Consider the following 12527-nt stretch of genomic DNA (forward strand, 5'->3'; position numbering starts at 1 on the left):
AATGATATATTACATTCTGAAAAATCAATAAAATTGATTCTCATATAGAATTTTCAGACCTTTGAGAACAGGTTTTACACATCTAGTCCAAAGACCGCTTTAGGGAAATCCAAGGTAAAATTGATTTTCATAGTCTTCTATAAATTAATCCAAGGAATGGTTGAATTACTTTATTATTTGAGTCTACAGTTCATCACGAGCGTGAGCAGTCTGATTTGCGCAAAGCTCTGTGAAATAATCAATTAGTATTAAGAAAAAGTCTCTAAAAATCAATTGAAATAGTGAAATTGGACACTAAAGTAAAAGACATTGTCATATTGAACAGTGGAAAGTGAATTTTCAATTGTGAAAATAGAAAATTGGGAATTTCCATTTCATAAAAAAAAAAGTCTCCCAGTTAAGTGTAAAAGAGTGAGCAGGATGGCGGGAGCGCCAGCCGGCGCTGTCCGCAAGAGAGTGAGGGAGACTCCTTTCACGGAAGAGGATTTCCCAACTTTAGAGAGAAAGAGAGAAAGAAACCTGTTTGTTTTTGGGAGAGGAGATGATAACAATGGACCAAAATTCCTGGTAGTGGAGAGAGTTGAAGCCGATAAGAGCATGAAGACTCTATCGGTATTCAAAGTGAAACGAGAGATTGCAAAAATTGCTGGGACAGTTAAGCGGCTGCAGCCTTTGTTGGGTGGAAAGACTCTTTTGATTGAGATCAAAAATGAAAATCAGGTTGAACCACTCTTGAAGTTGCAATTGTTGGCTGGGAAATCAGTGAAGGTTTCTGTGCACCAGACAATGAACAAATCTAAGGGGATCATAGCTTGCTATGATTGGACCCACATGCCAATAGAGGAGCTGAAGGAGGAACTGAAGGCGTTCAACATTTCGGACGTGACAGCTATTAAAAGGAAGGCTGAAAAAGGAAAAATGATTGATACGGGATCTTTCATTGTGGTTTTTGACTCTCCTCAACTGCCTGAGTCAATTGACGCCTTTTACTATCCCCTCAAAGTGAAGGTGTACGTGCCAAATCCCATGAGGTGTTTCAAATGTCAAAAATATGGACATTTTGTTGACAAATGCCGACTCCATAAGAAGTTATGTGGACGCTGTCTGTACGATGAGCACGAGGGTGAATGTAAAAATCCCCATTTCTGCGCAAATTGTGGGGAAGATCATCTTTCTTGGTCGAGGAAGTGCCCCATCTTCAAGCAAGAATTTGCAATAATGAGGATAAAGGTGACGCAAAAGATGTCATACTTCGCGGCAAAGCAGGAGTATATGAGGTCTCGTGGATTGGATAAATCTTTTGCTGAAGTGGTTGCCCGTTCTAAGGCTTCCAAGATGCTGAGACAAATTCAAGCGTCAAAGAAAACAGTATTCCCGGGTTATGAAGCACAGTGCAATGAAGGAGATGAAAGAAATGGCGTCGGTTTGCCCTCAACTGGGTTCTTGGAGTCCCTGAGACAGGACAGAATGGACACGGAGGAAAACTCTTCTGCGGAAACCCAACAAGGACATCCGCAGGCGCCTGGTGTTTCTTCTGGAAACACCTTTTTGGGTGCTGACAACAGCACCGGTAGCAGCCCACAACTTCCATCGTCAGGAACAATTGGAACCGTCATTAAGGATGCTTTAGATACTTTAAATTAGTATTGATAGTGTTTGTGCTAGGGTGGGCCGGACTGGACATGGGACTGCAGGGCTTGCGCCTGGCTCCGTTTGTGTGCCCATTTAGTGTATTCTTCGAATGCTCTTTGTGGGTGTACAGCGGTGGTTGGGTTTGGGGCGTGTGGTTCTGTGTCTGGTCTGGTCCATTTTGGCATGAATGTAAGTATTTCAAGAGAAATCACACACTAGAAAGTCATTTGATTATTATTAGTATTTTTGAATTTATTTTGATAAATATTTAAGATGATTTTGATTCAATGGAATATAAACGGTTTTTATAACAATTTCTTCGACATTCAGAGACTAGTGTGTGATCTTGATCCACATTTTATTTGTCTTCAAGAAACTCACCTTGGAGTTAATGATGTTCCTAAACTGAGAAATTACTCAATTATTGCTAATATTAATGCACACTCTAATTCTTCTGGTGGAGTGGCTATTTGTATTTCTAATCGCTCCAATATTAAGTTTTCAGAGATTAATTTAAATTCTCCTCTTGATGCTGTAGCTATAAGAACTGTATATAAAGGCAGAGAATTATCTGTTTGTTCCCTTTATTTAAAACCTAATATGAGGGTTGAGCCTTCGGAACTTCAAATGCTGTCGGATCAGATTCCTTCTCCCAAACTCATAGTTGGAGACTTTAACGCTCACAATCAGATTTGGGGATCCGTGCGAACATGTTCAAGAGGAAGGACAATAGAAAATTTTCTTTTAAATAATGAACTAGTATACCTAAATAAGGGAAAAAACACTTATTTCCACCCTGGTTTCAGAACTTTATCAGCGATAGACTTAGCATTATGCAGCTCACAAATTCTTCATACATTTGATTGGGACGTTTTAGACTCATACCACTCCAGTGATCACTTTCCGATTAAGATTACTGAAATTAATGCGGGACCTGATACTTACAGACGTCAAAGATGGAAAGAAAAAGATGTAGACTGGATTAAATTTGGTAGGAGGGTTGAAGAAACCCTTCCTTCACTAGAATATTTAGATTTAGATAATGCCATAGACAAATTCACTGAAACAGTACAAAACGTTGCTAATGAAATGGTTCCTAAAACTAGTGCAGTCCCTAAAGTCAAACAAAAAGCCTGGTGGAATGATAGTATAGCTTCCCTTTCTAAAGAATGTAAAAAGGCCTACAAAAAAGCTTGTAAAAATTTAACCGAAGAAAATGACAGGAATTACAGAGCTCTTAAAGCCGAACTTAAAAAGCAGTGCCTAGAAGCCAAAAAGAAAACATGGCAAGATTACGTTCGAACAATTGATGTTAATACAACTTCTGGGGATATGTGGCATAAAATTAATCGAATTAGGGGGACACATAAGACGCAGATTATCAATCAAATAAAGTCTGGTAACAACATTGTTACCACGCCAACGGAGATTGGAAACTCGCTGGCCAATTATTTTCAGAATAACTCTAAAGATGACCCTATTGATTCTCCCAGTATGAATAGAAAAAATTATTTGGAGACATCACTTATTCAAATAAGTAATGAACCTCCTGAATTATCAATGCTTGATGTTCCTTTTTCACTAAATGAAATGAACACTTGTATGAGAAAAGCGAAAGGAAAATCTCCGGGTCCAGACACTCTTACTTACAATATGTTGAAGAATTTAGAGTTATCTTCTAAAACAAGTCTGCTAGCTATTTATAATAGAATATTGGAAAGTGGAGTGTTTCCCGAAGTATGGAAGATGGCTAGTGTAGTTCCCATTCTTAAACCAGACAAAGATCCGTTATCTGTGGAAAGTTATAGACCAATATCCCTGCTCAATTGTTCTAGCAAAATTTTTGAAAAAATGATAGCTATGAGATTAAACTGGTGGTTAGAATCTAACAACAAGTTGTCTGAAAGGCAGTACGGCTTTAGGAACTCTAGAAGCACTAATGATAATGTTACATTTTTACTAAATTACATTGCAGTAAACCGACAAGAAGGTAATCATACTATAGCTGTTTCACTAGATATTTCAAAAGCTTATGAAAAAGTATGGCGGGTAATAGTCTTAAAACAACTTCATGAATGGGGTTTAAATGGCAGTTTAATATCTTTAATTGACAATTTTATGCAAAATAGAAAAATTCAGGTTTTAATTGGTAATCAAGTCTCTGACATTCACATTTTAACAAATGGTGTCCCACAAGGCAGTTCACTATCTGTAACTCTTTTCTTGATAGCAATCAATAGTGTTACAAAAGAATTTGATAAAACCCCGGGAATTGAGTTCCTATTATATGCTGACGATATAATAATGTTTTCTTCACATCCAGATTACGACTGTTTAATCTTAAATATCCAAAATGCCCTAAACAACATAATGCAATGGGCCGATTTGAACGGGTTTCACTTCTCAGCAGAAAAAACTCAAGCTATCCATTTCTGTCACAAACGAATTTGTCAAGATCCGGATATTTTCATGGGAAGACATCAGATCCAATTTGTGGATGATATAAGGATCTTAGGTATTCAATTTGATAGAAAGCTTTTGTTTAATAAGCATTTAGATAAAGTTAAGAACAGTCTCACCAAAAATTTAAATTTAGTTAGAAATATTTCTAGTCAGGAATGGGGTTCTAACCAAGAGCAGCTTTTGAACATTGTAAATGCTTTGATCTGTAGTCGTATTGAATATTGCAGCACAGCAGTTAGTACAACGAACACTAGCAATTTAAATAAGTTAAATCCAATTTTAAATGCAGCACTTAGAGCTTCAACAGGCGCCTTTAGATCATCCCCAATAAATAGTATTATGGCAATTTCAAACTTTACCCCATTGGACATCAGACGTTCAAGAATCAATGTCAAATACTTCACGAAGAGTGTAAGTTATGACAGAGATTTAATAAGGTCGCAATATGAATTTTCAATGAGATTCCGTAAGCCTACACCCTTTATTATTACAGCAAAACAAGATTTAGAAAGATTTAATATCTCAATATCAAACTTAAAAACAGTAGATCCTCCTACACAAGCCCCTTGGTATTTCAGAGATAACATGATAAATTTCTCTCTGGCAATTTTTAAAAAATCAGAAACTTCTCCAGCTAGATATATTGAAGAATTCAACAAAGTCATCTCTCGTTTTTCGGATCACACTAAAGTCTTCACCGATGGCTCAAAAAGTGACTCGGGTGTCGCGTTTGCAACGTATTATGTTAAAAATGAATCATTGTGTTCCGAGTCTCAAGTAAAAATTCCAGAATTTGTTTCAGTATTTGCTTCGGAGGCCAAGGCCATATTAACAGGTTGTGATATTCCTTGGGATAATGGAGAAAAAAGGATAATTTTGTCAGACAGTATGTCAGTACTCCAAGCTATTTCAAATCTTGAAAATTCGTATCCTACAGTCACCAAAATTAGAGATCGCCTCATTCAGCACTATCCTAATCTCAAACTCATGTGGATTCCCAGTCATGTGGGTATTGATGGGAACGAAATAGTAGATAGCTTGGCTAAAACTGCTACGTTGAGAGAAGGAATCGATGATCAGTCGCATTATTCGATTGACTTGGTAAATTTAATTCAACGTAATTCTAGAGAAATGGCTTCAGAATCCTGGAGTAGAATTTATCAAAGTGACGGCCTAGCAAAATTGGGATTTAATATTCAATTATTTCAAAGCAGTAGCCTTAAATACACTAGAAGAGACAGAGTAGTTTTAAATAGAGTTTTAATTGGTCACACTAAATTAACACATGGTTTTCTAATGTCGAAGGATCCGCCTCCCATTTGTGATACATGTAATGTACAGATCTCAGTAATTCATATTTTTGCTGAGTGTCCTAAATACACTCAAGCAAGACAATATTTGAACTATAAAAATTGTGATAGTATTTTAAGTTTTCTAAGACACATTGGAATTTATGATGCTATTTAGTATTTTTTTTCTATAATTTGTAATTAAGTAATTGTTCCTACTACCCTTTTGGGTAAATTTGACTGAATTTAGTGGAAAATATCCCAAATTGAATAGTTTTTAAGCAACACAATATTATTATTTGTAAAGTATTATACACTTCATGGCTACGGCCCCTGTGTAAATTTTCTTGAAATATATACTTTATTATTTATTTATTGATTTTAATCTACCTGGCTTTTTTATTCCCTTTAGCATGAACATGAGAAATATATCTTTTGAGACGCTTTATGCATTTAAACCGGGTGGGACTCGAACTCACAACTTTGCCGGTGGAGTCAGGGGTCATAAGAGCCAAGTGCTCAAGTGCCGAACGCTCTTACCAAATGCACCACGGACCCCCTAAATGAATTAATTTAATTATTAAAAATCACTTTACTGATTGTTTTATGGCGATTATCCTAGTCCCTATAAATAAAATAGCTGATTTAGAGTACCAAGAACACTTTCTTATTCGGGTGGCTAATGCATAAAAATTTACTTTAAGTTCCCTTAGTTTTATTGCAATTCCTTATCATTGATGACTTTTTCGTGTGATTATGAATATGTAAATTCAATATCGGTTATGAAGATAAAAAAAAATATCCTTGGATTTCAAACAATTTCACGATCTAATTTCTGAATAAAGCGGATGAGATTTTGCCCTAAACGTCCAATTGAGAGAGTGTCTACTTTATTAATGAAAAATTGCTACTTCTGTATTTGTCTTATTTAGGCTTTTCACATGAAATAGGACAGAGCAAGAGCTTTAAAAGAATTATAAATAAACTTATATTAGGGTTCAAAATATCCTTTTATATAAATAATACGCTTTTTCAAAAAATACTGAAAATTTTCTGTACTAAATTCGCATATAAGTAAAATGAGAATCATAAATTTTAATACAAACAAAAAATTGAAATATCTTTTGAGAAGTTCTGAATGTGAATCCCTTGGGTATTGTCAATTTGGTTCAAAAGGGTTTATGAACAAAAAGGGATTTTTCACATATACGAATAAAATAGATCTTTTAACTGACTATTTTGATCTTTTTGCTAACCAAATGTGTTTTTTTTTTATCTTTAACTTTTTGAAAGAAAAAGCAATAATTAAAAATAAAAAGTACATTGTTGATAACCTTGATTTTCTTACATTTTTGTGGTCTTTCCATTATAACCCATAATTTTCATAATTAACGAATAATAAATATTTTCATACAGAGTTTATTAGACAGGAGGAGGTGTGGCTGTTTTGGTTAAACCGGACATTAACATAATCTAATTTAGATATACAAAACAATTGTGGATCTAAATTAAATTATAGCCAGTATGGGAATTCTCTAACATATGACAATGTCATATAACAAATTGCCGGAGTTAAATCCAGGAACAAGACAATATTAAATACCGGTGAACATTAAATCGTCATTACAAGGAGCTTTATGAAGCTATGAGTGATTCATATGAATCGCATTTTTGAATAGTTTTCCCGAGTTTACTCAATAAAAATATTTAAATTTGTCATATGACATTGTCGTACTGTTACAGAATTCCCCTACGAACCAGCTTTCTTTACAAAAATGCGAAAAATTAGTATTAGGGTAGAGTCAGTACTTTTCGCCACCCTTGGGCTTTTACGGCCTCCTTATGTGTAAAATTTTTGTCAGACTAAAATGAATTATTGTATAACGATACTTTGAATCAACATCTATATAAATATCTACGATACTTTTCGAGAATTTTAGTGAATCTCATTGAAAAATTTGCATTTTCGCCAATTGTTCTTGTTTCAGTACTTTTCGCCACTTATTTTAAAATGAATTTTAAATAATTAAGAGACGTGATAACCCATTAAAATATTAGAATAGAGCATATTATGAGTGTAGAAGTACCATTTATTATTAAATTCCTTAAATTAGTTGTTTTATCTTAGGTGGCCAAAAAGTTCTTACATGGAGAAAAGGGCTGACTCTACCCTATTAATGTAACTTTACAGCGCAAAGTTGCCCCACCTTGTCCTATATCTAAATCAAGATATTTTAATAGTAAATTCCACAAATTATTTGAAAAAAGTTAAAATTTAACTAAATTTACTGCAAACAAATGTTTTTATTTAATCTATAGTTATCTTGTGTACAATGTGTTACGAATTCAGTCTTTTCATCACGTTCTCAATCAACCCTTCCTCACTTTCTTTATGTAAATACATTTCTTGATTTTTTTTTTTATTTATTTATGCCTAAGAATAGGACAAGAACACAACACTGTGATAACCCTGAGTTATTCAATTGTATTTGAACTATTAGATACCAAAATATCGAAAATATCAATTGCGCATTGTAACAATTACATCACATAGAAAGATATCATTTGATGCCTGAAAAGGCCCTCAATGCCCTCAGACGAATTTATCGGTTTATCAATGAGGGAAATTTATTGATTTATATACGCTACATAAATGTGAGACTCATTCGATTAATTGACTTTTTTTGTCGAATGTACACACTGGAAGTGAACAAGAATTTGAGCAGAAGCAAAAACGACATTGCAGAATAAAAATTGCAGAAATACAGTGAGATTGTTGAATGTTAAATGAGCGTGAAAAACGCCAGAGTTGAATAACTTGGAGAAATCTGCTGATTAATAAAATAAAAATTGCATTTCTCTTTTGGGGATATTGGATTACTCTGTGATGCAGACAGGGAGTATTAAATATCCTTGAAAGATTTTAATCATTCTGTGTCTGGCCACCTTTGCTGAGATTTAACAACCAAGAGATGGGATATCCCCACAGAAAGGGATTATTATGGGGAAAATACCAAAACCCTTTTGCTGAGATATTCGTCTGACATCAAAGGGAATGTGGGATACAGAAAAGAGAGTTTTCTAATCATCTGACTTTTGAACTTTAAGGAGATTCTTTGGGACTCCTTTTGACGTAAGCAGAGATTATCGATCCAGGCAAAGAGGGATTTTCTCATTAGAAATCCTAATCACTGGTATTTCCCATGATTTACCGTGGAAATGGACACTTCCGCAATGCATGACCATCAAGTAGCATTGAATCAACTTGCCGTATTGTTGGAATTTACCAGGAATTTCCTCACTTTCTCTCACCCCTTTTGGAGTCTATCTCACTTAAGTGCTTTTCCTCGAAAACCAAACGACAAACATCTGCCAGACTCTCATAAAATGTCCTATTTTGCATCCATCCATTACCTGTAGTCATTTTTATCCTTTCAAATCACAACAATTTCACTTCCCGCCGTCTGGAGAATGTCTGCATTTTCATGAAATATTTTCTTCTTGGTCAAAGCAAACAAATCCCAATTCACAGACTGTCAGCCATGTTTACTGCACTGTCACTTTTTCAACTTGATTGGGGCCACTTTCCCAGCAGATTTTCCAGCTTATTAGCAACACTTTTACCCATATAGCACTATCCACTGAATCAGTGTACAGTCACAATTAGAATTTTCACAAAGGGATCAGGGAAAACTGCCTTTTTCCAGAAAATCTTCGCACAGAACTCGCGACAACCTTAAACAAAACGCCTCTGACGGTGCGGATGGGAAAGAAACTGGTGGGAAGTTTCCCAATAAATCCGCCAGAGGCACTGCAATGAGTAAACTTCGTGCCGCCTTCGGCAAACAACCAATTAAAAGAAAATAAACAATTTTCCTAGATTTTCAGTAGATTTTCCGACATTTAGACATACTCGAATTGCATTTAATGATTTTTCACGAAACAAATATCTCTAAAATCAGAAACACCTTGGATTTCCACTCAAAACGATATTTATCGAAGATGGCCGAGAGTAGCCGAATGGAGAAATTTCGAAAACAGCTGATTCGAAATTCAGTGGAGGCTGGAAAGGGAGAAAGCACCTGCAAAATAAAAACAAACAGTGTTTACATAAGATTTTTGCATCTTTTCCCGTGCAAATGCCTGACCATTTGGATTCAGAGAGTAAATTGTGGACAGATGATCTTCAGGTGTGTGCCCAAACGGGTGCAGGATTCGCGACAAATCAGCAGTACCGAGAAGATGGTGCAAGAAACAATGAGGCTTCCTTTAAATTTCGCGACAGGAGCTTTCACATAAAAGTGGATGAGAATACGTAAGTCCAACCAGGAATTTGCTCTCAAGAGATCCTTTTTATTGAGGAGATTTTATTTCCCAGGTCTCTGTATGCCATCTGCTCAGGACACAATGGGTCAAAGGTAGCCCATTTGGCCATTCAGAGAATTGCAGCAGAGATAGCTTTTGGTGGCATCAGTGGCAAGTCCAATGAGGAAGAAGTCAAAGAAGTCCTCAGACAAACCTTTATAACTGTAGAGAAGACATACCTGGAGACGATAGATTCACTGTTGGCGAAGAAAGCCTTCAGGCAGTATGAAATTCCCGAAGGAATCAGTCAGTATGAGATATCACAGAAGTACAAGAATATCTTGGATGAACTGAAGCAGATCAACGAAGAGTTGTCAGTGGGAACTAGTGTTGTGATTGCACTGATCTGCCACAAGAAGCTCTACATTGCCAACATTGGGAATTGCCGGGCTTTGCTCTGCAAAAATGACGCAAATAATGTCCTGAGAGTCGTTCAGCTCAGTGTTGATCACAATCTCTACAACGAAGATGAGATTTTGAGGCTCTGCCAGCTGGGATTGGATACACAGGCATTGCGGCAGGCTCCACTCAGCTGTACTCGATGCATTGGAAGTTACATGAATAAGTCCGGCTACCGAGATTGCGATTTTCTCTCAGGAGCCTCTGCCGAACCCGTAATATCTCAGCCGGAAATCGTAGGAGCCATCCCTGTAGATGACACTTGCAGTTTTCTCATTCTAATGTCCGGTGGACTGTGCAAGACGCTCCAGGAGATCTTCTCAACGGAAGTGAGTCAGGTGAACAAGGAGATGATCCAAATGGCAGTTGAGCAATTCCGGACACAGTCCACAATGGCCGGAGTGGCTCAGTCCGTTGTCCATAAAATTGTACAATTTCACCATGATTTGTACATGGAACATGTCCAGGAGCGTGGCAGCGGAGAAACTCCATTGCCCTTCACACGACGTGACGACATCACCATTCTGATAAGGAATTTCAATTTTGTCATGCCAAAGTTTAACAAGAGAGGTGCTGTTCGATTCAATTCCGTGGTCAGGGAGCATTCTGCCAATAATTCTATCATCTTCACCGATAACACTCTGTCCAGTACAAATACCTCCCAATACATCAACACCAACAGCTCAACGTCTTCGTACTCGGACACCAATCAGGGCAGTCGGTACCGAAGGGAGCAAGAGAAGATTTCTCCCTATGTGGATTTCTCCGAGTACTACAGAAACGTGGAAGAAGCAAAAAAGAATGGAACGCTGCCGCCAGGTATTGATTTTGATTAGATTCAATAAGCCAAAAATAGTTACAGGGTTCTTCATGGAATTTGCAACCAAACTTGCTTTAATCATATCATACAAGTCATTTCTATTATTCGACTTGCCCAACTACAGTAGACTCTCTCTCAATTGGGCATTTGGGGCGAAATGTCATCCGGTTTATCGATAGATTTGGGCGTCAAAGCCTTTGTAAATTCCACAAAAAGCGCTCATTTATAAAGAATCACGATAAAATAGGAAGAACTACAGCTAATTTGAGCGAATTAGCTTCATAATTAATGTGAAAATTGTCAACAAAATTTTTCACCTTAAAATTTTACTCTTTAAAAAAGCACCTTCATGTCATGAAAACTGAAAAGCGAAAATCTTCCTCCTTAACCTTTCGGAGAAATTTTTAGTCAGGTGTCTACACATTATGAGAAATTTCTGTCAAAAATGAGCTTCAAGAAGCCTGCATCAAAAAATCTGCCCACACATTGGTATGAATGTTTCACAAAAAAATGAGTTTTTGAAGAAAATTTGTCTAATGTGTAGGCAATTTCTTTCAAAAATCATATCCAATTCAAGGTAATTTCCATCAAAAATGTTTGAAGGAAATTACCCTCTACACATTGGAACTAATTTCATCAAAGTCATTTTTGACAGAATTCTTGAAGGAAACCATTTGGCTATATGGACCCGAGTGAGTCCGACAGCCTTACATAAAACAGAAGAAGAAGAAGAAGGAAACCATTACAATTCAAGATAGTTTCTCATGAAAATTTGTTGTTTTCTGACGGAAATAGTGAGAAAAGCGTGTGGTGAAGTTCCTTGGGATAGTATTTAGTGAATTTGTATGGCAAATTTTCCAAAAATGCAAAAGAAGAGTGTTTTTTTGTTTTGGAGATGTTGTTCCTAGTGAAATCCGATTTAAAGGAACACTTCCTCTAATTTTTCTCTAGAAATTGCCAGAAGTTAATGCATCAGTGTACAAAGCCACTGCACTGTACTGAAGAACACCTCAGGAATACACAGTTGCAATGATTTCCGTCAATATCTAGAGAAAAATCAGAGGAAATGTTCCTTCAAAGTCTGGGTTGGATTCCACTGGGAACGACATTTCCAGAAAAACACTCTTCCTTCGCATTTTTGGGAAATTTTCTACATAAATTCACTAAATACTATCCCAAGGAACTTCCACAAACATTTTTCTCGCTTTTTTTTTCAACAGAGAAATAACAAATTTTCATGAAAAGTAATTACAAGAGCAAGAGACTTGGGAATGATAGCAATCTGTCAAGATTTTTTGATGGAAAATAAACCCAAATGTGGAGGCATTTTTCTTCTAAAATTCCTTCAAAAATAGGAATTTTTCTTTCAATAATTCTTGAAATCATTTTTGATGAAATCAGCTCCAATGTGTAGACACCTTAGTGAACAGAAAAATAGACCAGAGTCTTGATTTGTTCTCTTTAATGGCCTCTACACATTGGGAGCAATTTTTGTCAAAAATTGCTTTTTTGAAGGAAATTCCCTGCAGCGTTGTAGGGGGAAACGTCAAATTTCTGTC

At 36.2% G+C, this 12527-nt stretch overlaps 3 protein-coding genes across 4 annotated transcripts in view; 2 read left to right on the forward strand and 1 right to left on the reverse strand.

Moving 5' to 3' along the window:
• Window positions 1-9161, reverse strand: part of LOC129810370 (BTB/POZ domain-containing protein 7) — a 30426-nt gene extending 21265 nt beyond the window's left edge. For both annotated transcript variants that reach the window (XM_055860796.1, XM_055860795.1), the window contains exon 1: window positions 8799-9161. The gene's annotated coding sequence lies outside the window, so the exon portion shown is untranslated. The remainder of the gene's footprint in view (window positions 1-8798) is intronic.
• Window positions 421-1644, forward strand: LOC129806835 (uncharacterized). The gene has a single exon (XM_055855667.1). The coding sequence runs from the start codon at window positions 421-423 to the stop codon at window positions 1642-1644; it is 1224 nt and encodes a 407-aa protein (XP_055711642.1).
• A 255-nt stretch (window positions 9162-9416) lies between the features above and the next one.
• LOC129810371 (TGF-beta-activated kinase 1 and MAP3K7-binding protein 1-like) lies at window positions 9417-11687 on the forward strand. The gene is made up of 2 exons (XM_055860797.1): window positions 9417-9699; window positions 9763-11687. Exons 1-2 carry the CDS (start codon window positions 9524-9526, stop codon window positions 10982-10984), a joined length of 1398 nt encoding a protein of 465 aa, XP_055716772.1. The 5' UTR covers window positions 9417-9523; the 3' UTR covers window positions 10985-11687.
• Window positions 11688-12527: the final 840 nt, after the last annotated feature.

This window comes from Phlebotomus papatasi, chromosome 1 (genome assembly GCF_024763615.1).
Source record: "Phlebotomus papatasi isolate M1 chromosome 1, Ppap_2.1, whole genome shotgun sequence".
NCBI lineage: Eukaryota > Metazoa > Arthropoda > Insecta > Diptera > Psychodidae > Phlebotomus > Phlebotomus papatasi.